We start from the raw sequence: 23,923 nt of genomic DNA on the forward strand, positions 1-23,923 counted from the left end.
TTCACTAGGTTCCCTGCCTGCCCTCTTACCCCCCCAGTGGCTCCCAGGAGAAACTGATGGACCCCCCCCATTTATGAAGCTACTGCAACCAACAAGGATCAATCAAGACCGGGTCACTGAACTGTTGCTGGGCATCAGGTACTCAATTTGTTTCAAACTACTGGAAGTAAGAAAATATATTTTTACCTGCTTTATGTGCAGACAAGACAACATAAAAGATTAGTGGAGATCGTGAGACAAGGAGCAAGAAAGTCCAACCTTTATTTTTTTGAAAGTGTGCTTGCTTTACCTTAGATCATGATGCTTTCCTACATTTCAGGGAGTAGAGCAACCTCTGTTGCCCACCCAGGAATGGGATATCAACGGCTAACTGGAAAGGATTTGACGGACAAGTTTCATCATCAGCATATTGTACAATTGAATGCGAGTACTCATTTGGTTAATTAAAATTTCATTTTTAGCACCTTGATGTCCAGTAAGATTCTTAGGAAGCCTCAAATCAGTTCGCTGAAAGAGAACTACCTGCTGAAAATGAGCTAGCTGCAACAATTTATCTCTCAAGGGGGGCTTTTAACAGAGATGTTATTGCATAAGCACAGCTGCAGCTAATAAAATTAATAATGGGTAATTTTGATTAAAGTGAGCTAATGAGCAAGCATTGGCAATAGTGTTATTGTTATCGATGCTTGCTAACTGACACCTAAATCATTTTTAATTGTATTAGCTGCAGCTGTGTCTACCCTGCTGCGACATGTGAAAAGGGCCTGTTAGAGGTGTGCTGCATCCCAAGTCGAGGGCTGCAAACAAAGACGTGTCCTTCAGAGGCTCTGAAGGCTAAGCCAAGCCTGTGTCTCCACCACAGAAAGCAGTCCAGCACTTCAGCACGCAAACAATGTCCTCAGTTGATGTTAAAAACATATAAACGTGACTTCATTTTTTTTTAGATAATGTATCAGAGCTTCGAAAATATTTAACCTCGGTATACAAGTGTTATTCAGGACTAAATAACACATTAACACATCGTGGGTATCTCAACGTTCAACAAAGCATTACGTGCGTAATATGGAGAACTTCCAAAGTTGTCCTCAAACCTGGATAAAGAGAATGTATTTCTTGATGTTGTTGTGTAAATGAGACAGTTACTGAATTAGAGAGCAACAACACATGAGTGAGAAATGTTATAACCTCAATCTGACACAAAAAAGAAATTGTAGGTCGTACTTGTAACTCAAACTGTGGGGCAAGGATGGCCTGGAATACAGTGCAGAGCCAACTTTTACAAAATATGGCATTTATTTAACTACAGTTCAGCTTGGATCTTAATATTATTACTACTAATAACACTACTTTTACTACTACCTGTCAGGAAAGAGTGAGGTGTGGGATGCAAGTCTTCTTCTGCTAAAAACAAGTTTAAGAACCACTATAATAACTTCTGGGAACAAATGCACTTATGGCTCTCTTCTAGTTGCCTTAGATTGGAACACTCATGAAGAACACTAATGCCCCCTAGTGGTAAAAAATAATAATTTATATTTCTTAGATAACCAGATCATACAGCACCCCTCGAGTCATAGAGCCTGAGAGCTCTCCACTTCTTCACAAGCAAAGAAATCCTTAAAATATAAGTTGTCTCCAAATCAAGAAATTAAATCCAATTACAAGTTCTTTTGATATTTATTTGAAACAAATTAAGCATAGTTGATAAATATATACAAAACTGAATTTTTATCCTTTGCCTCTGCTGTGCAGACCCATAGGATTCGAGAAGTTCATTATTTTCAAGTATCACCTCCCGACAGTGATTTTCTTTCCCTCCTCTTGTCAACGTTTCCTCTTAGCTTCAAACTTGTAAATTGCTGCAGAACTGGCGGTCTCCTTCTTTACCTTCACTTTCTTGAACTTATCCTGTACAAAGGCAAAACATTAAAAAAAAAAAACTGAAATGAAGACAGTCATAGCACACCAGCACCAAAACTTTCAAGAACCATGTCCTCCTCACCTGCAGGTCCTTACGGGTCTGAATTTTCTGGCTGATGACAAACATTTTCTTTTCTCTGTCAATTCGCTGGGAAAGTATCTTGTATTGATGTTTCCTTTGCTTTGCCAGTTTCTACAGGTACAAATCACATAGACCCATCAGTGGAATGAAATGCCGAATCTTAAACTTTATTACCAATGAACAATTCCGAGGAGCTAAATTTTAAAGAAATATTCAAAAAATGAATAAATATCATCTCCACAAACCCCCAGAGCACGCGGGTCTACAGCTCCCTGTATTCTCTTGGTTTCCAGTGTTCCCAGACTTGGTCTGTTGTACACTCTGTCCACCAGCTCCAGAGCTGTGTTGAGGTGGTCCGCCAGGTTAAATGACTGCACTGAGGGAGAATAAAAACAACTTCTCAGGCAATCTCAAGACTGAAAGCACAAGAGGAAAAGGATAGTTTGTGTGCACAGCACTTACACATTTCCAAGCACTCACTAAATTTATTAAATCTACCAAACGCTTATATTTACCTTCTTTTTTGGAGTCCACAAAAAATGTGTGCTTGTTTTTTGGTTTGCTCTCTGCATCCAAAAGATGGAGCTCTCCTTTCAGCCTCTCAATTTTCTGGAAGTACATCATATACCCAGAAAGATTAACCGAGGCACCACCACAGATATAAATGATGGTGATAATATCTATGCTCATGCTGCTGCCACTGCCCTTAAACTACTAGACACATGTACCACCACAGAGCCCTCTCATTCGTTACTGCAGATGGCTACTGGAAATTTGCCTTTTCAGGAACAGAAACCCTTCATCCCCCTTTATATTCCAGTACTAGGCCTACTCTGTGGAGCCTTTGGAAACTGAACAGTTTTCAGAGGGGAACAACTTTTACCATTTGGTTTAACGTTTAATTGTGATGTGATGCAATGATTTGTATGTTGAGAAGTTGTTTCTTTGTTGTTTTAGGTTTTCTTTATGTTTCCAAATTGCGAACTCATGCTGTTGGAAAGAGTCATGCACAATATGCATGTTAAAAATATTAGTGCAAGAATAATATATAGCCTGGGTACACTGCCCTGCAAAGTAACCACTTCCAAAATGGTATCGTGAGTATTTAAAAATTACACTGCAGTAGCATTACTTTTAACATTTAAGGGGTATAATTTATATCCATACCATTCTTCACCTTTGCTATTCGTGTGTATTGACTTAATTTTCAGATCTTCACAGGTGCATTTCTGATGTCTAAAACAAACTCTGAACATCTCTCATTAGGAAAGCTTCATACATGCCAAATTCACTTGTTACTGGTCCTGCATCAGCAGTGTGTTTGGGGTCACGATCATGCCAAAGAATGAAGCCGCTGCCAATCAGAAGCTTTCCAGAAGGTGTTACGTGGAGACTCAAAATCTCGCTGTACTTTTTGGGTTCGTAATTTTATCAGTTTTAACAAGATCTTCAACACGACTGGCTGAAATGCTGCCTCACACCATGACAGAGGCTCAGTGTTCTCCAGATGGCCGTAGACACTCACTGTCGTACTTCTCTCTTGACCTGCGCCGTACATATTTATGACAATTTGAAGCAAAAATTTCAATTTGGATTCACCACTCCATAAGACGTGTTTGCCACTGATTGTCAGCTGAGTTGTTATTTAATTTGGGATACCTCAGCCTGTCCCCGTTGCTTAAGAATGGCTTGTGTCAGGCCATATTTATTCCTATTTTTTAAGCACATGACTTTTTTTAGTTATTGTTCATCTGCTGCAGATACTTTTTAAGCCCCGCCACTTCTGTTGTCCTCCCTTTGGTTTTCAGCTAATAGCACTTTGCCAAATTGTCTTCTATGTGTAGACAGACAAGTAGTTAATTGTTGAGGAACATTTTTAATGCTTGGATGATTGGCAGATCAGTATTAAATACTATTTTAAATAATTACAAGAAAGACTGGCTCGTTTGAAGCAGTATATAAAGAAATGAAGGGTGAGTCAAGACTTTTGCACATTACTTTACCACAGTAGTTACTGGTTCAAAGATGTTATGATGTCACCAACCAACTAATTATCTATCAGTCAGATGCCTGGTGTAATCCAGTAAGATGATTTGTAGTAATGAATCTCATAACTGGTCAACAAGCATTTCCAAAAAACCCAAAACAACAACAACAAAAACAAAACCCAACAACATCACACTAACTGAACAGAACAGAAAAATGCAAATTTGGTTATAAGGCAATGAGATAAGCTGTGGCCACTGAGCCAACTTTAAGTGAAAAGTGAGCCTATTAACAAGTCAGTTTTGCCACAGTGGTGGTATTTTGTTTCTTCTGCATGACTTATTACATGGAAATTAAAGGTTACCTTAACTTCTGCAACCCTTTTCATCTCCACGTAGTTGATATCCTGCGTCCTCATCATTTTCTTCTGTTCCTCGGTCACCTCCTCCTGCTCTTTTGGTTTTTTAATTACGTGAACTCCATCCTGTCAACACACCACAAGATAAAAAAACAAACAAACGCTCAGGCAAAACTCATATATGACCAAATCTATGAAGCAAGGAGGTGCTTCTTGTTGCTTTAATACCTGCAGTGCAGAGCTGATCATCTTGAAGTAAAATTCATCCGGGTTCTTCTCCAGAGCTTTCTTTCGCAGAGCAGCGAGTGTGTTCTGTTTCTTATGATAGTCACTATACCAGCAGACAAGGCAAACTTAAACATCTTATCTTCAAAAGGTAAACACAACTATAAAGTGTGGCAAAAAACTTGCACTTTTCCTTACTCTGCACGGAGTTTGTAGTCCTTCTTCTTCTCCAGCAATCCCAGTTGTTTCCTGAAGCCGGGCTACACACGCACACACACACAGACAGGACAGAGCCAACATTAGTATCTATTACTGTAAGTGTGTGTGTGTCAGAAAAACAACCGAACACACGAGAAGTGTGTTGTTTTGCCTTGGCTAATAGGCTAACGAGCTAGCCAACAACATTGCAACGCTCACCTGAGATCTTTCATGGTGGTTTCTCTGTCGAGATTTCAGTGCCTTTCGGAACGAGGACATATTTGTGAAATGACCCCGACCGTATACACGCAAAAATAAGTTAAAACAGATTAATATAAGACTTATTAAGCACACACACACACAGATATCTAAAGCCTCCTTGTTGCCTCTGGTTTCTAGTGCTTCCCTGTGAGAGGGACACGTGGGTTCCTGCCTGATTCAGAGCGAGCCGTTTTTCATTTCGCTGTCGCAGATTCGCAACTCAAATTCCGCTGAAAATGTCGTCATATTTTTAAAATCTGGAGCTCAGCAACAAGTTGTATAACTATTTGAAATTATATATTATTTTTCATTTACATTTTAAATAAAATTAAACATGTTTTAGACAAATTAGAATAGTCGGTATTTTGGTGTTGCCTATTGTACATTCGGGTAGTAACACTAGGGGGCACTGTTGCATATGAAATGTTGATAAGATAACCTGTACGTGCGCTTCAGTGTATTAAACAGAGGAGAGAAGAAAATATTAAGCAAAGCATTTTTAGATATATTTAAATAGTAAACCCAGCTAAAAATTCATTATTATAGTTTTCTGTGCATTTGTAATCTTTATCCAAAAACATACATTAAATATATAGGCTATTTTTTTAATACTTACATGGACTTTCTGGTGAAAATACTACTGAAAATCTGTTTTATTAAAACCCAGCATTTTTCTGATTCTGACTATAGACGATTGAAAGGTAATTAAGTATTTTGATTATTAAACTTTTTTTATTGATAATTTTAATATTTTTTAAATCAGTAATATTAAATTATGAAGTTATTTTGATATTATTAGTCTACATAGATGGGGAAAAACAGTGACATATTAACCAGTTATTTAATACATTTTCTAATAAATGTTATGTTTAAAAAAAAATCAACTAATGTAATATCATTGAAATCCGAAGCCCTGTAATTTGGTTGTCTTTTGGTTTTAAATGTTGGGTCTATAATACTACAGTTGTCGTGCTGTAAGGCTTACTGGCAAAGACAAGCTGAATTAATCTTATTTATCTAACAAGTACTCTCAGGCTATATACAAGCCAGACTTGGCACAGGAAAAAAAACAAAACCCCCAAAACAAGTGAGGGTACTCATACACCAAATTGCTTTGGTTATTATAATAACAGCCAGCATTTGCCAGAGAGCACAGTTAACACTAATTGGTAATACGTTTATGTTTTTCCAACATGAGCATTCACTGCGTGTTTCTGTTGGGATTCCAGACCCCTATTTTGATTAATACCCAGTCCAACAGGCCTAAAAAGGATTACACAGAAATCCTGTAATATGCTTTAAAACAATCACATGCTCTCAAACAGAAAACAAACTCAATTACACTTAAAACATTTATATGTGCTTTTCTTATGGCTATAGAACTAAGACACTGTGACTTTAGCTCACATGCTTGAAATGAAATATATACATGAGGAATTTCTGTGTTTTTCTTTCTTTCCACTCTGAAGATGAGGGTCAACCTTTCTCTCTGTGAGAAAAGATTCTCCACTTCCTGACATTTCAGGGAGACAAAGACAAAGCCGCAACGGCACCAGTCCCTAATCTCACCCAGGTTCTCAACTCTCTGTGGGACAAAGCCAGCGAGACAGAGAGTGATATTCCTCTTAACGGCCATTTTCTCCGATGGAAGCCCACTATCTCCTCACCAACCGCAAGGAATTTGTTTTATATGTGCGAGATTTGCCTGGCATGCAGAATGTCTTGCGGGTGATGAGACCTCTGAATAGGATCAGTTTTTCCACATTATGTCACAGGCTTGTTTATCAGTGTGATGGCTAATCACCCCAATTCCTGTGAAGGTTTCAGCCCAAGGCCCCACTGATCCACTCACCCACTAACATGTATTTAACTAGGCAAACACAGACTGCAGCCAGGATTTACGGGTTAATGTCTGCCTTCTGACTTACTGGGCTCCGTGCTGTTTAATTCATGTGAGTATTTATCATTACAAGTAAAATGCCTGGTGAGCCACGGCAGGGGTAAATGCTACTTTGGAAATCGGGGACTTGTAACGAGCTGACACAAGAACAGGAGCACAACAGCTTGTGGGTTTGTTCATGGTCAGCAATGGAGGAATGCCCTTGCAGGGCAGATGCAGAGCCATTGGGTTTTCAAATATGACCTCGTAAAAATAACACTGCTGACATATTGTGAGGCTGCTGCACTCGGGGTGAGCTCAGGACTTTGGTATGTCTCCCCTGGCCGTGGTTGGTCTTCATCTGCAACGGGCCATTTGACCAACCCAGTCGAAAAATGGACGGGCTACAAATTTCTCCTGTGTGATTATTTAGTTGTATCTCCTAAGAGATTGAATAAGTTGTTGCTGTCAGCGGTGGAAAGTAGTGTTCGGGAAATTCTATTTACATCATTTCTATTTTCTAGTACATTGTATATATAACCTTTATTCTTAGATGGAAATATCAAACTTTTTACAACATCTGGCAGCTACACTTCAAACTGACTTAAGAATTCATTGGAGTGAACCCATTATGCCTACTTCTATATCCACAATGCCTTTTTCTTGGCACACAATTTAATATAATCCCTATTTACTTCATACCAGGACTTCATGCAGTTGCTCAGTCATCTACTTTCAAGATGCTGTAGCTCTTCCCCCTTTAAGGAAACCTTTAGGCCAACTTTCTCCTGATTGGCTGCCTATTGCAAACAGAAGATGAAGATGTTTTCATGTAGTTAGCAATTCTGTCAAGCATCTTTCCTCTTATGAATTCCTCATATGGTTTAGTTTAGATAACTAAGAAGGTAAAATGACCCAACATTAAGAAAAGAGCATTAATAAACAAAACAAGAAGAAACACTCAGTATTATATTATATACCCCAGAAGGATCCATTGAGCACCCCAGATTTATCTTGTGACTGATATACTAGATAGTTTAAAAGTATTTATATTGATTCAGTCTAATGGTGTAACATATAGTAATGTGATGCATAGCTTTTCCCTTGTAATAGAACAGTGTTACATTCTGCTTCTTTATGCCCAGTTCCCAGTAAATTACAACATAGGGGCACTACTGGGTGGGATTCTCACAATAGTAAGTTAACCACAAACTCTTGTAAAACAAAATTGTCTACTATTAAGTGTTGATATGGTGCTTATTTTCTCTGCTTGAGTTTTGAGAGTGTATATTGTGCCATAACTGGTTTTATACTCCAAGCAATCATGGCTGCAAAGTGTAGAAAAAAGGGTCATTGTTTTTAGATCAGACCTGATGTGCTCTGTAAATAAGCTCTAATTGCTGATATCAGCAAAAGCCTTTATTCTTAAATTGATAGTCTTGTGATAGGTTATTTTGAGTTTATCTTTGATAATTGATAGACAGTGTGCTCCACGTGCTTCTCTATCTAAAGCTACAAAGACATTGTAAATTCAATTTAAGTATCCAAACACCATTTGAGTTCATGCTATTTCGTGCCTCTCACCACTAAATATGTCGATATTTTTATTACATTATAGCGGGACGTCACGATGTCCACTTGCCATTATGTATCGTGTGAAAACACACACAAATTGTACAGGACACATTTAGATATCACTCAAGTGGGGCATTTAGCAATTTAATAACACCATTGGTCTTGTGCTCAGGGTTATGTTGTTCATTTGAGCTAATTTGCCTCAGATGTTTCAAAGCCACACGTCCAAGAAAAGAGCGTGTTGTGTGTAGTTTAGCACATAATAATCAAAAACATTCATTGCATAGCATTCACTTTAGACATTATGATCCATTTCTGTTCATGATCAAGTCACATTCAGTTGACTCATATTAAACCTTTAACTTGTTTTGCAAAACTAAAATATAAATGTTTAAGGTAAAGGTCACAGTTAACTTGGTTACAAAGTAAGAAACTCATCGGACTATCTCGACCACGATGAATTGACAGGCCTGTAATCCTGTAATGTTTCACACAGCCTGATGGGACCACGCCTCAGAGTGTAAAATTAGAATTCATAATTAGGGGGTTGCGTGGAAGTGAGGGGTCAAACGAGTGTGGATCACACTCTTTCAGTTTTCAAAGAACCATGAAAAACAACATGCCACATGGTCGGAGGGTTTTGATTTGAACTTTAACTTAATATGGGATATCTTCTGTTGCTCGTCCATAAACAATCAAGAAACAACGATGCCATATTAAGTGAATGAAATTAGCAGGAATTTATATTGTAGTGTTTAGTACTTCTGAGCACTGGCATTTCTTGTGAAAGTCTTATTTGAATGAGAAGTGTATTGACTGATCGCTGTTCTTATTTACTGATGGTGGTGCAGCTGTTACACAAAGTATGTCCACAATGTAATACAAACATCTAGTCAGTTATTTCTCATAGAGTGAAGAGATCTTTTCATCTCTCTGCAATAAATTTACATGAAACTTGCTTTAAATAGTGAGTTGAATCCCAGTGATAACAAATAGCTAACAGATAGCTGAGGATGGACACAGAGAGTTTTAAGTTAGTATGTTAGTGCCTTACAGCCAGAGGGCTTTTCAGATGGCTGAAACAGTGTCTGAAACCTTTTAGCCCTTTACACTGGCACATTTCTGAAACTGTCACTCGGCACACATCACCCAGAGACTAATCCTGTTTTGTTAGGTGGAAGTGAGAAAGGTTTGAAATTCTCTTGCATGGTCTGTTTTTGTTGTTTGCAAAGCTGTTTGTGACACTTTTGATTGAAATGCAGTGTAACGTGAATAATGTCTTCCAGGAGAAAGCGCGCACCACGGTTCACATCTGCGTGGCGTCGTGACGTTTTTTACTTGACCTTTATGTGGCCTTTGATTGAGGCCAGCCTAAAATAAGAGTATCAAATAGCTTGCCTTGCAAGAAGCATATAAACCACAGAGAAGGTTTGAAAATTGAGATCATCAAACTGTGAGAAGATTAATTACTGGTTCAAATCACAGATATGGTCAGATGGTGCGGTGGCTATTATGGTCTTATCTCCGCCTTACTGAAAACTTGCAGAGCACCCTTAAAAGGAAAATCTATGAGAGGGTCTTCAGTATAGCTGCAAACAGCAGCATGTAATAATAACAATACTGACATCCTTGAAATGAAGTCCTGCAATGAGCTTAAACAGTGGTTAAAAACAGCTTTTTTTGGCCACAGGATGATCTTAGGGGCCGCATCAAAGCAGCATAGGTCAGTATGAGGTCGCCAAGGATTGCTTTGAACTGTGAACTGCAATACAAAGCTATACTAGCAGACTAAAAATATGGAGTTGAAAATTAGCACCACAGTTGTTTAATTACACATATCGAACTGTTAAATGTTGAGGTTTTTTTCACCTATTCACAAACAGTTATTTTTTGAAAACTTTTCCTACAGAGAGTGTGGTCTTTGTGGTCTTTGCTATGTTTGAGCTGCTGCTGTGTATATGGTTGAATCCCTAACCACAGAAAGTGTATGGTGACTGCCGACCTGAACGTGCCGTACTGTTTATCATGCATGGAGGCAATTCTGCCAACGATACTGTGTTTAATGTGTTGGGAACATACTGATTCACTGTAATGACTCAAATGGAGATATCAGGATCATTCACTGTATGACAAAACAGCAGCCAGCTGCATCCAGGGGAAAATGTCACTCCCACTTGTTGAGTCATGACAAAAAATGAAACATGGGGTGTGGAGAAATGACCCACACTTTAAAATAGGGAAGTGTAATTTAGCAACTGGGTTTGCTCTTTACCCTTTTTGGTAATGTAACTGCATGAAAAGGTCAACAAATGTCAGTTAAAAAGCAAGAGATTTGTGTGTTTTAGAAAAGCAAGAATGTCTTAATACATATCTGCTTGCTGCTGTTCACTTTCACCAGTTAATATTTATACTTACACATTATTTAGACTGTAGGAAATATAAAGTCTCTATTTGAAGCCAAGTCATTAATATCTGGAATTGATCTGAGACCAAAATGTCAGAGCATTTGAACACTATTATATGCATCCATTCATGCTTTATTTTATTTATTTATTTATTTTTTATCGAAATGTATTTTATTTTTTTTACCTGCTTCTCCAGTTGAGGGTGCTGGCCTGGCTGGAGTCTATTCCAGCTCTCATAGAGTGGTCACGTCTCATGTGTATTAACTCTAAACATTGCATGGGAGGTTCACAGATAATTTCACATTCATCTGTCAGACTTTTTACTTCTGCTTGATTTATTTACTAACCGGCTGATTGCTTGTCAGAATTAATTAAGGAAGCTCGTGAGCAGTATCGCCTTCTCCACCATACTTATTGTAAGTCGGTGTTTCCTGTTAAGGATATTAACTCGGCTATAATATGTAATTCTACTAAAACTGACAGCAGCACGGAAAAAATAAGGCCCGGTTGGGATGTACCCTCCACTGCCTAGACTACTCTCAGGTCTCGTTTGAAGTCGCTGCAGGGAGGGAGGAAGGGAGGAATGTTTTTTTGGGGGGGCGGGATCTTGTGACTCACCAGCAACTTCCTCAGTAGTAGGACAAAAGTAGCCGGCAAGCTGCATCCCTCTCTGCCGCAGAGGTTTATCAACAGTCAGAGGAAACACAAAAAGTTGCACAGTTGCGGGCGACACGTCGGAGGAGCGATCTGCGAACTGATCCCAGTCCTGATCTGAGCGAGTGCCTGCAGAGGAGGAGGCGGGTTACCACTTTGAAGTTCCAAAGGTGCCTCCAGACTTCAGAGACCCCTGGTAGGATTCAACTTTCTTTTAAAAAAAAATATAGAGAGAGATGGAGACTTTTCCTCTCCTTATTATCACGGTATTCCTTTTTACTAAACTATGAATTTACCTTTCAAGCAGGAAATTACTTCGCAAAAGATGGACCATGGCAAAATAAAGTAACTTATACATACTGATTCTTGGTGAGGTATTCAGCTGAAAATACATTTCACAAAGAATCTCGAGTTTAAAGAACTTAAAGTGTTGTAATTACTAGTTGTGTCATTACTATTTTATATTCAGTACATGGATAATAAATAACAGCCTCTGATTGTGTCTCGTGGCAAAAGTTGACTCTTTGTGAAATGTATTTTCAGCTGAATAGTCATCAGCTTACTGAAATACTGATTATTATTAGTTGTCTTTCATGTGGTTGTACTGGTAGCACTGCACTTAGCTGCACAGTATGAGCTTCATGTATAATTTAACATCTTAAGATCACATTTACTCTGTACTATTCATGTTGGGAATTGCAAGAAAAGAGCAGGCTTGGGCTTGACATTATGACAAGTATTAATCCTTCACACCTTAGTCAAACACAGGGCCCGTGGATAAGCCTGCAAAGTAAAACCCAGATTCATTTCAGGGGGTCTGGATCTTTTCTGTCTGTCTATGTGTTTTTCTCCTTTCTTTTCTCCTTTGCTTTTCCTTATTATTGTAAAACAATATATGCAAACATGCAAATGAGGCATAAAACAAACAATGGAGAAACAGAGTGTGTTAGTTTGTGTGACCCACTGAACTGTGTCGAGGAAGGATTAAGGAGGAACTTTTGTGCCACTGAAGCTCCTGGCTGAGCAACGTGTGAAGGCCTCACGGAGCAAAGTCCCTCGGGCTTAACTTGTCATTTCTCCAGCGGAACAAAGTGGGGTATGGCAGTGTGCGTCTGGGATGGGTGTGTCTGTACTGCAGCTTTGAGGTTTGTGTTGGGCGTGTATCGTGACATCATAATGCATAGTAGCAGTGTCATCCTTGTGGTGATTGTTTGGTGTTTCATCTGTTGTGTCATGCGGGTGCAGTGGGCATGCGGTGAGAGTAACGTGTTCACAATGGGATAAAGTTTGATCCAAGGATTGAAGATGGAAATGGTGTTTATTTTTATTTCTACAGCGTAAGCAGATTACAGACACAAAGTATTGTGTTTTTTCTCGGGTATAGTTGGAAGGGCTTTCAGGGACATAACGACTGCTGTTGTGCTGACACTACATGTGATGCCAAGTTACAGACTGAAGATGCAAATTCAGTTTTTCCATTGTGTTAGGAGGGTTTTTATTACATTGCAGTGCCTGTAACAGATCATTAACATACAAAGATTTGGTCAAGTTAAATTCTAACCATGCTTTGAATCTCAGAAACACAGAAACTGTTATGCAGCACTGACATACGGTATTGTCACCATATAAAGTTGATATGGCACTTACAGTTGCATATTTGCATATCCAGCAGATAAGGAACAACACAGGCTTTTGTTTAGAGCTCTGAAGCTGGCCAAACAGTGAGCATAGCTGTGATATTGACTTTCCTTTCTTAGTTTTGTTCTCTCAACTAGTTCCTGTTTGTTAGCTTTGTCTGTCTGGAACTCAGCATGTAGTTTACAGTCACACTTTCCAGCTTTAGCTGGGAATAGGGTTTAATGAGAGCAGAGATACGCAGTGAGCACAATAAAGTTAGGATGAGGACACGAGAAATGAGAAAATAATGAGGCAAAAATGCTGATACTCTTTGCAAATGAAGGAACCTGCGGATTTGGGTGATGTCTTTGTGATGAGCGAATGCTTATGCATAGTCTCTTGATCCATTGTTAAAATTAAAATATTATTAGATTTAAAGTAAGGGCTTGACTCCTGAAACCCAGTGGTTCCTTAAAAACATATGTCTTTGTGGAGCAGCTGAGGCCTAGGAGCCAGAGGCAGTCCTCTACTAATTAGAAGGTCACTGGTTCAATCCCTGACTACTGTAATCTGTATGCTGAAGTATCCTTGGGCAAGTTTTTGAGCCCTGAGTTTACCTCAGTGCATTCATTGGTGTGTGAGTGTTGCTCATGATGGTTAGGCAAGGTGCTTATACATAAAGTAACGTGATGAAGGCTTGTAGTAGAAAGTGCTTTGAGTCCCCATTTAATGCAGAAAAATGCTAAATGAATTATTAAATAAGGTGTGCTTTAATGCAAAGACAACAACTGTTTAAATCAACATTAGATCCAGCACCCTTGTTTTCTTTGTGTCACTACAGAATTGAAGGGATGTGCTCTTTTTGAACTCTCGTTGTGCTTTCACCATTGACAGGGTATGTTTATTATTTTTACACAAATGCTTTGCCACAGTGACAAGCAGAAGTAATACCCTAGCAACCAAAAGACAGTCATTCTGTCCCATTTAGCATCTGGGGAGCTTGCCTTGACAGAGCCCACGGGCTGTATAATGTATTTGTTTGCTTTTTTCCCTCTTCCTCTCTCCCTCTCTGTTTCATTGACCATGGTCACATTCTTCAGAGGTCTCAGTGTTTTCTAAAGGTTTCTCCCTGCATGGTGGTTGGACCATGGCCAGCTCTAAACTGTAGTGGGACTGCAGCTAAATGACTTGAATTGGCTGTAGCTAGTTTTATGTGTTGGCACCATTTGAAATAAGGCCAAGGATAATGATGGAGGAACTGGTGGTCAAGTGTTTACAGGTGGTTTGAGAGCAGAATATAGATTTGTAAAGAAGTGGTTCTCCCCTGACATTTCGCATTGTATTTTTCCTGTCCCTCGGTGGTATGTGTCAGAGGGCACGTTGGGCAGTTTCCACAACAAGTCATTGTGATATTTGATAAGTATTATTTTGATTACTGCTTCAGCTTCTTTCAAAGTTAAGGCGTGTGTGTCTTCCTAACCCTCACTTGCATGCCCCCACGCTTTGGTCCTTGTTGTGTCTTGTTTTTCTTTTCAGTTAAAAATCTGAAAATTTGATTATCCCAGTACAGATATGAGACTGCATAACTTGTTTCCAGAATTTTAATGTCTGTGTTACATGTGAGACCATATAAGGCAAAATGTAGTCCTTTCTGCTTCATATACATACATATATATATATATATATATATATTTTTTTTTTTTTCTTGAATGTGTCTCCTCCACCGTTACTCACTTCCCTCTTCATTGGGATATGGGGGCGCGTGGCTGGCAGCATAAGTGTGTCTGCATTCCGTGAAAGGGGGGAAATGACCTCAGGTTTCCTGTGTGGGGAAGGCCCAGGTGCTGTGCTGTTATTGTGAGGGTCGCAAGACTTCCTCCATGGACGCTTTGTTGGTAAACGTTTGAAACATGATCCCTTGAGCCAGGGCCCCTGTGGGAGGTAGTCCCCCCCTCGCCCCACCACCACCTCACAATTCATTCATTTTGCCTAACACGTGTAACTGCTCTTATTTCTCACTGCCACAGTGTTCAGTCCATATGAGATTTTATGTAAGGAGAACTCAAACTTCATATAGACTGCAAAGGCGTGTTAAAGGTAACTGACTCTGCGCTAATGGGGTAATTATGCTCCTTTAGGAGTGTAATTACGGGTCTGTACCTAGCACTTACAATACAGTACCTGCTATCCTTAAAGGAAATACTGTTTTCAGAAGAAATACCAAATTGTGAGGACGGAATAATAGGTAACTTATAACTACACACCTGCGAGTTTAATACAAGCGAATTATATGGCATGAAAGAGTACATCACTCCGCCTTTCACCTTATCCATTCAAGTTTTCCACACGTGTCCTATAAATTTATTACACATTGAATTTATGGAAACCATTCGTAGCTTATCAGTGTTTCCTTTGCAGCCTCTCACATGAAACAGATGTTGTTTGGGTGCAGAAATCCTGTCGATTCAATGCTTCGTCATCACATTCAGTTGTGCGCTGAAGAAATGTGTTAGTCACTCATGACTCTTTCCCTGCGCCCTCACCTAAAGGGAAGAGAGTAGGGTCATGTGCCAACAGATGTACGGGACCTGATAAAAGGAATGTCATGTAAAACCTACGGCCGTTACAAAGCCTTCCATCATCTGTGTAACCTGACTTGTTCCTGAGAGCAGGATCCCAGAAAAAAACTTTCGTTAGTTTCTTGGAACTCATTCAAGTCTGCTATGTGTTGACTGAAACTTTGCCAAAAGGTGTGAAGATCTTTGAATTGCATAATGTAATTGGTTGCTTAAAAAGTTGGCACCCATAAATGATGCTGTCCTGGGAAAGTAGTAGATTTTGACAAAGAGGAAGAATAGTTGCAAGTCCCATCAAGAAAAGGGAGAAGGGAGGACTGAGAAGAAAGCTCAAATTCAAAGTCTGTGGACAAATTGCAGGGCTTTTATATAACTGGTAATAAGATGTGTGTTATAAATTCATATAACTAATGGTTATGTTGGGCTGTGGCTAAATCATAGGATAACCTATGGTTAATGGAAGTACTTGAGGAGAGGAATGTTGAGTGAGGAGAATTTCTTCAAGATCCAAGGTAATAAGATGTTATTCCATCCTCATATGTCTGCTAGGGAAGATGAAAAAATAAAGAACCAGTGCTTACACTTCAGATTGTAACACCACACTTTTTGCATGTGGAATAACAGAGAGAGATTCTTCTGGATAATATAATGAGGGACTCACTGAGTTGAAATGATCATGACTTCTGTCACAAGTAGATGACTCTCAAGTTGGTGTGTCTGTTACTTATAGATCCCTGATCCTGATCCTACCTGCTAAAATGCTTTGTAGGTTACTACATGTACATTAATCTAACAGCAATCATCAACTGTATCATCCTTTCCATTGGATGGTCTTGTACATTGGCTTAATTAGGTAATAATTTGAGAGCATGTGGCAAACAGTCCTTAACCACGCAGTGATGCACAGCAGGCAACAAACACAGCAACAGTGCCTGCAGCTTAAAATGCCACCTTTCAAAACACTGCAACCCCCAGAAAGAATGGGCTGTTAGCAAAGAATTTCTTCTAAACAACATACTAGCAGACCTCTGTTCTCATAACAGATGTCTTGGAAAGGTAATTAAAGCTTGGCTCTGTATACCTCCACTGTTTGTTCCACCACAGCACTACTGTATCTCACCTTTACCCCATGCTGCGGTGGTAGTTGTGTCTTTATTTGGCTGTAACTTCAGTTTGCCGCAATGCCAACTGCGCTGGTGTTGATTGCTTCCCAAATACTTTATAGGGTCGGCTCTCACATCTGCACAGAATGAACCCAGACTGTGACATCACAACAGAGGAAGTGCCGTCAATCGAGTTTGGGTGTGAAGCAAGCTGTTTAGCATGTGCACATTTTTATTTGACTGCTCACAAATGTTTGCTGTGTTGCACAACTGTCTCCAAGGAATGAACCCCAGGGAGTTTACACGATGTCCTGTGTGAAAAGCTGGTACATGTTCAGAAGTGAATTATCTTGTCTCTGATAAATACAACTCTGTTTATTTGGAGTGAAGCTGTAAGAGAGCGCGTTCCCCCTTGCTTAACATAAACACTGTAAAAATGCCTGCTCTGCATGATGAAACTAGCAAATGATGAAGAATGTGATTCTTTAGCCAGAATATCTTGCTCCATCTTCGTAGTTCTTTTTTGCCTTTTGCGCGCACGTATCGCAGGCACACATGCATACTTTTCTACCATCTCACTTTAATCTTTACGGGTCTGTGGCAGAGACAATAGTCTCTACAGAGAAAACAAGCTGAGACAAGCCAGACTCGCTGCATACACAGAGGTGTGGATTTATGTCAGTCAATAAATTGTGCTGTATATGACAGTTGTGCCCTTTTCGAAATACACAGAGGAGAACGCGTTCACTACTGCTTGGGTAGCATTTGGCACTAATTGTAAACCTGTCAAAGTTACATAGAATAGGTGTTCGAAGAGGGCAGGATATTTTTTGGCCTCCCTTGCTTCCCTGTCTTCTCTCACCTTTACTGGATACTGACTGGCCCTCATTCAGTGCCTTGGAGGAGCCATAAATGGCAGAAAGTGGCCGTTGTCTGGCTATAAAAGGACGTTAGCTTCTCTGTGAGAAGACGACGGTGATGTACGACTAAAACGACTAACAGAGAACTGGGAAGGGATTTTGTGGCTTCTTTGGTTGAAGTGAAAAGCGAGAATGAAAGGGTGAGATGGCTAGGAGAGGTGAGCGCACGCATTTATCAAAGGACTGTTACAGAAAGGTGTAATCAAAGGCAAATTTACATCCCTACTGTTTATAGTACACTCTGTGCACCACCTCTCTGTCTTAGAGAAATTTCTATTAATTTGCAATAATTTCAACAACTATTTACTTTTATTTCAAAAATGCAAACAAGCAAAAGAACACGTTGTGCATCCAGCGATGCGTCTGGCATCATCTCTCCACTATGAAACTCCTTAAAAGTGATGCAGTGTAATCTTAACAATGAAATACTGCCGTGTTTGAAAGTGTGTTCACAACCAGCCAATCACATTCAGCTCAGGATGTTTTTAGTACTTTCAGCACAGCTCCTAATGATTCAAACTTTTCCAGCACCCCAGAATTATGTAGGCATTGTTTTACTTTTGGTTTAGCATAATCACCTGGCATTGAAAACCATCATTGGCTCTGTAGCAATTCCAAACCTTTTTGTCTTTTACCAAGGACAGAAAGTCCACGCATGCAACACTGAGCATGGAGCCTTTCACTGTTTTTGAATATGAAGGGAAACTATATATTTGCTGAAAATTTACAGACAATTTCAGACACTTAAACTTAAATATTGCGTAAGTTTACATGCATTTCATATATAATTTTTGATTATTTGTTTATTATTACTTATCGGATATATGTTGGGCTGTGATGCAATTATTCTTGGATTTAGTTGTCTGCACAGTTCAAAGAATTATATTTAAAAAAAAATCTAAAAGCCAAGATGTCGTCATATGATGACTATGTCTCTGCCACAGCTGGAAAAACATAAAAGGGCACACAAAATAGGCCTTTTTGCAGAACATGTGGTACATCAATACACATATGGCTAAATAATGAATTTGAAAAATAGTACCTTGGAGTGCTTTTGCAGCAATTCAGTTTCATTTGATGGGGAAAAATTATAAATGTCTGGACCTCATTGTTGCAGCCTCAATGAAGTGTATTTTTGTGTCTTTGGAAATGTCTTCTTTTTGTTCCCTTCTTGCAGCTAACCGTATAGTGTCTATGTTGTCTTATCCGAGCATTATAAGAGTCACTGTGTAGTTTTCTGCCCTTATGCGTAGAAATAAAGCTGTCTTTGTGATGTTGTAGAAATTATGTGACAGATACAGACCCCCCATTACAACTAGCAGCTTGATGTATTGTGTATGGCCTGGGCAGCGAGTCAAACCACCTACAGAGATGGTTTTTGACCGCATTAGTGGCAGCACAGTACAAATATAACATTTCTCCAACACAATGCGACATCCGGGTTTTAAAAAAAGTTTTTTAAAAGTTAGGATGCTGATGTGCAATAATTTGCAAATCATTTAAACCCCATATTTAACTGAAAATAGAATATAGGCAAGTCAGATTTTGAAGGTGAGATATTCTACTGTGTGTTTAAAATTATATTTGATAATAACTACCAGCAACACATTTGAACATAAAGATTCTACATAAATGGATATAAGCTTTTCTGACGCTTTGCTCACATATGATGCACAAGAAATAATTTGGTTTTATTTATATAAAGCCATTACACCACAAGAATTGTCTCAAGGCATCTTTATATAGTAAAGTAAAGATGCTAGAAGGTAACGTTAAGGTCTCGCCTTCTTCCATCCTGCTAAACGCCCCTCAGAACGAGACAGTCTTCCTTATTCATACTATATTCTCCAGTCTTTTCAGAAGCCTGGCAAAAAACACTAAGTTGTTTTCCTACTTGTCCTAAGGTCCACCATACGTTTGCAATTCTGTCAGTACTTTAATGGACCTAAACATTCAACTTCAAACAGAACCACATCCAGTGTTGGCAATGGAAATTAGATCAATGGGTAAAATGCAGGCCAGACGGTGAGCAAAGCAAAGCAGAGGGCCAATGACACAAGCGCCATGACTTCACTGTGGAAGTATTCAACCCCCCTTAAAAAACCCCATCCCTCATCGCATCGCACACTTTCTCAACACTGGTGAGTGGAAACTGTTTAAGGTTTAATGATTGCTGAAGAAAAAAGAAGGAAAAAGTGTCCTATAGTATGAGAAGACTTGCATGATCAAGCTCATTTGAGACACTGCGTGTTTCTTGAGAAGGTCAGGCATTGGATTATCTCAGTGTCTCTGCACAGCACTTTGTGCCATGTAGCTTTTAACCTTTATCTACTGCTAGTCTAATAGTGAAGGTGGATCCATGTATCCTGATAATTTACACTTAGCATGACTTACATTTACACTTTACTTGATCGATGAAGAGGCTGTGAAACCAGGATGCTATCCTTGTGGCTTTAGCTAAGTCCTCAACTTGTGTCTGTTTTGTGTTCAGCACAGTTCCCAAATCATTCTTCTATATAGGAAAGAGAAGCAGGACAAAAGCTGAATAAGGTCAGACAAGAGTCGGGTAGGAGCTCTGGTTAATAGATTGAAAGAGATAGACAGGTCTTCTTCGGAAGCAACATAATTCAGCAATGCTATCAGTGTTTACCAAAGCACCTGTTTTCACATCTCGCCTCTCCATTTAACAACTGCAGCTGGGTCTTTGCATTTTATCACCGATAATGAATTAGGTGGGGAAGATGAATGGTGTTTTGCATGGCTGCATGATAAAGAGATCCCAGTGTGTGACACTCTAAGATAAGGACCTGACGGATTGCAGCTCTCTTTCGGCAAAGTCAAGAAACAAGCTTGGATTTCTGAACTTGCGGCTCATCTCGGGGACTTAAAACAATCTCAGATAAATCTACTGGGATGTATTGTGTATCACAGGGACTGCTGTTTTTTGATACTAGTGCTAATCACTTTTAGGTGACTACACGCTTACATCTACTACTATCACTCCACCTCTCCCTGGTTTTTCTGCTATGTTTTTTTTTTTTACTCCTACGGCTTTGCCTAGGTCACTACACAAATAAATGAATGCACTTGTGCGATTGTGACCTTGTGAGTGGATGCAAGAGCTCAAAACATAAATGATCAGAACTAGTAAGGGACAAAAGACATATATAGTCTGAAGCTTTGTTCGATGGCGGCAGAGAAAAGGGGAAATCGGTAGGTGTAGGAGCAACTGAGGGGCGTGGGGAGGTAAGGGTGGATGCATGTCAGTGTGATTTATGGACACCTTTTGAAGTGAGCTCATTGCAGCCACAGAGCCTACCTGCTGCATTTCAGAGCCGAGACATTCTCCTAGCAGTCAGGCGAGGGGGATGTCTGACCTCTAGGTCACTAACCTCCTCTAGTGCACCGCTCACATATACACATCCTGGTTTTGTGGCCAATCATCATTTGTTGTTTTTTTTTCCCAGAAAGCATACATGCACTGCCAAGACATCAGGTAGTCACATGACTTGGCCCAGAGTAACCTATTTAAAGGTTAAAGCAAACAGGGAGACTGACAAAGAGGAAAAAGAGGCGGCTGATCTCCGGATCCTAAAAAGTGGGTCACAGGAGATATGTTCCTACACAGTCCTTTCTTCTTTTTTTTGCATCAGTATGCAGAAATATAAATGGAAATTTATACAATCTCAAGTTGAGTCTGAATGGAAACTGATTTTTATCGTCCCTTGCACTTTAAATCTCACTCTACGGTAGTCTCACCAACAATGACATCATTGTTTGACTAAGTAAGGCTTCCATCTTCCGAACTGCTGGTGAGGGTTCGAGTGTAAGGGAACGCCTGATCATCAGCCTGGTGTGAATTCATCAACTACTCATCATGTTTAGATTGTTGTTACCAAGATCTTCCCACTGTGTTTGAAACTCATTTCCTTAATGCATCAGACTGCTTGACCCTATCAGCTTCATTTATGTGAGCAGAAAAGCTGGGGATCATAAATATGAGAGATAATTACACCCAACAGGAAGTCCCCACAAAGAAAGTTAAACAAACGGTGTGTGTGTGTATGCAGCTGCTCATTGCACTCTTCGTGCCACTTATTGCCCCCTGTTTTGGTTGCAGTGTTTATTTTTTGTTTGATCTCTCTACACTCTACCCTCAGCTTTGTGTGCACTTGCATTAGGTGTGTGTAAAAACATCCACAATTTGCTGCAGGTGTATCTGTGACTTTGCCCTTCCGCGGGACTGTTTCACTGTGTTTAGACATAATACATCTGTTTTTCATTGTGACTGTGTGTTTGCAAAATGTATGTGAACATCTCTCTGAGAAGTCCCAGAGATGTCTGTGTTTGGGGTAACAGGAAGAAGCAGTGTGTGTGTGCATACTGTCTTGGACTTCTCATTGTTATCCACCGCATGCGGGTGAAAGCGGTCATCGGCCAGTAGGAAATGAACCTGGGTATGTTTCTCAGAGTGATTAGCAGAGTAAAGGAAGTGGACATCATATCTTTTTTTTTTTCTTTTTTTATGACCGGGGAACATGACGCTTGCGTTACAGGCTTCACTCTTGAAATAGTGAGGAAGTCCAGAGTCGCCTTTTCAGGATGGCATAACACATCAGTTTTCACATTGCACCAGCATTCCTAATAAAACGTTGGGTAGTGCCCTCAGGCAGAAGTGAGCAGGATGAAATGAGAGCTAAACGTCACTGCCAAGAGGTTTATGGTGCTAGGGAATGAGGGCACTATTTACTTGTTGCCATGGAAATGTGTCTGAGAAGGGAAAGAATGGCAACATGTACTGGAAATGACTTCTAAGCTAATCATCCCAGCCAGTTCACAATTGGCATGTTACCTGTATTTTCTTATCCAGTGAATTGCTTTTTTGTTGTTGTTGTTGTTTAAATAAACCTGTCTTTTCAGGGTAACAGTGTCAAAGGGGGAGAGAGGTGAGTGTTCTGGTCTGCTGCGGTTATGAAGGACAGTTTGTGCAGCTGTTGTCAGGAACGTAGATTTCTCTCACCCCTTATAATGCATAAAACTCATAAAATCCCTGGCGCTCAGTGAATGAAAACATCCACCTGCTTATTACAAAATGCTGAATATTCATGTCTGGGGATATTTGGATGAATGTCTAAACAGAGAAATAATAAAAAGCTTGCCTTGATATTAACCTCAGGGTCAGGTGCCATCACTGCAGCCACGAGCCGCAAGTCTAAATGAGTTAAAAATAATTGCTTGCACTTGTGAGTGTATACTCAACAGTTGTGTGTGGCATGCTCAGATTGCTGAGTGTGCGGGCTGTGAAACTCTAGCCTGGTTCCTTGATGTCCTGGCTAGTTATGCTGACTAAGCAACATAAGGAGACCACCTGGGAATGACCAAGAGTCTGAAGGAGCCATTTTGTGTCTTTTGGTTCTTTAGTTAGCCTCAGGGCTGGTTTCCCAGCCATGAAGTAAGTATAGTCCTAGACTACAAACTTTTATCAATGGCGATGTTCATGGATTTATTTGCTTTTTGCTCTGTTTTGCGTTGTTTTTTTTAGTCTGGGACTAGGCTTAATCCTCGTCTGGGAAACTGCCTATAAATTTCAGTGCCCCCCTGTGACTAATAGCCACAAAATCAGTGTCTAAGGAGCAGAGGTCTGAACATGTTTAAGTTTCCCACCTCTGTGGCCATGCTTATCCAGTATACTTTAAGTTTAGACATAAAATACAAGTGCATAGTTAATTAATTGTGTTAGCAGGTATGTGAAACATTGATGACTCACATTATAGGCAGGATTAAGTGGATTTGTGCATGTGTGTGAGTTACCCCCAAACATTACAGTTGTTTTTACAAACTTTGTTACTACAAAGTGTCAGTTGCCTGAACCCACTTATTGAATCAATCACTCTTTTGGCAAAACCATAAGCATTTTTTACCTGTTTAGACACATCTTGTCAACTCATTGTCATTGTGATGCACCTGTGTTGCATAATGGTGAGCACAGGTGGCAAAAGTCAAACACAAGTAAAGCTCAAGTGTCACTAGTTGAACACAACAACTCAAAATTTATCACACTTGTGGCTAATGATGTGAGGGTACATATAAGCCAGAGCACTGGTTTGTGAGGCACTACAATGGATAGATTAGAGATAGAGATTAGATGAAACTTTATTAATCCC

At 39.7% G+C, this 23,923-nt stretch overlaps 2 protein-coding genes across 2 annotated transcripts in view; one reads left to right on the top strand and one right to left on the bottom strand.

Annotated features, from left to right (window-relative positions):
• Positions 1-1,638: 1,638 nt before the first annotated feature.
• On the bottom strand, positions 1,639-5,223 carry utp11 (UTP11 small subunit processome component). The gene is made up of 8 exons (XM_005736089.1): positions 4,989-5,223; positions 4,770-4,831; positions 4,575-4,677; positions 4,353-4,472; positions 2,518-2,611; positions 2,248-2,378; positions 2,003-2,113; positions 1,639-1,908 (listed from the first exon to the last, which is right to left on the bottom strand). Exons 1-8 carry the CDS (start codon positions 5,046-5,048, stop codon positions 1,825-1,827), a joined length of 765 nt encoding a protein of 254 aa, XP_005736146.1. The 5' UTR covers positions 5,049-5,223; the 3' UTR covers positions 1,639-1,824.
• A 6,303-nt stretch (positions 5,224-11,526) lies between these two features.
• The window catches only part of fhl3a (four and a half LIM domains 3a), a 28,578-nt gene continuing 16,181 nt past the window's right edge, over positions 11,527-23,923 (top strand). Inside the window, exon 1 of the mRNA XM_005736090.1 lies at positions 11,527-11,739. The gene's annotated coding sequence lies outside the window, so the exon portion shown is untranslated. The remainder of the gene's footprint in view (positions 11,740-23,923) is intronic.

The sequence above is a fragment of the Pundamilia nyererei genome, unplaced genomic scaffold (genome assembly GCF_000239375.1).
Source record: "Pundamilia nyererei isolate P.nyererei 1_Seehausen unplaced genomic scaffold, PunNye1.0 scaffold00067, whole genome shotgun sequence".
In the NCBI taxonomy this organism is placed as follows: Eukaryota; Metazoa; Chordata; class Actinopteri; order Cichliformes; family Cichlidae; genus Pundamilia; species Pundamilia nyererei.

Coding starts and splice junctions, on each gene's coding strand:
- utp11 (XM_005736089.1), bottom strand. CDS start 5,048: ATGTCCTCGTTCCGAAAGGCACTGAAATCTCGACAGAGAAACCACCAT. Junction 2,612..4,352: donor AAAGGGTTGCAGAAGTTAAG/GTAACCTTTAAT, acceptor ATGTACTTCCAG/AAAATTGAGAGGCTGAAAGG. Junction 2,114..2,247: donor TAGACCCGCGTGCTCTGGGG/GTTTGTGGAGAT, acceptor TTGTACCTGTAG/AAACTGGCAAAGCAAAGGAA.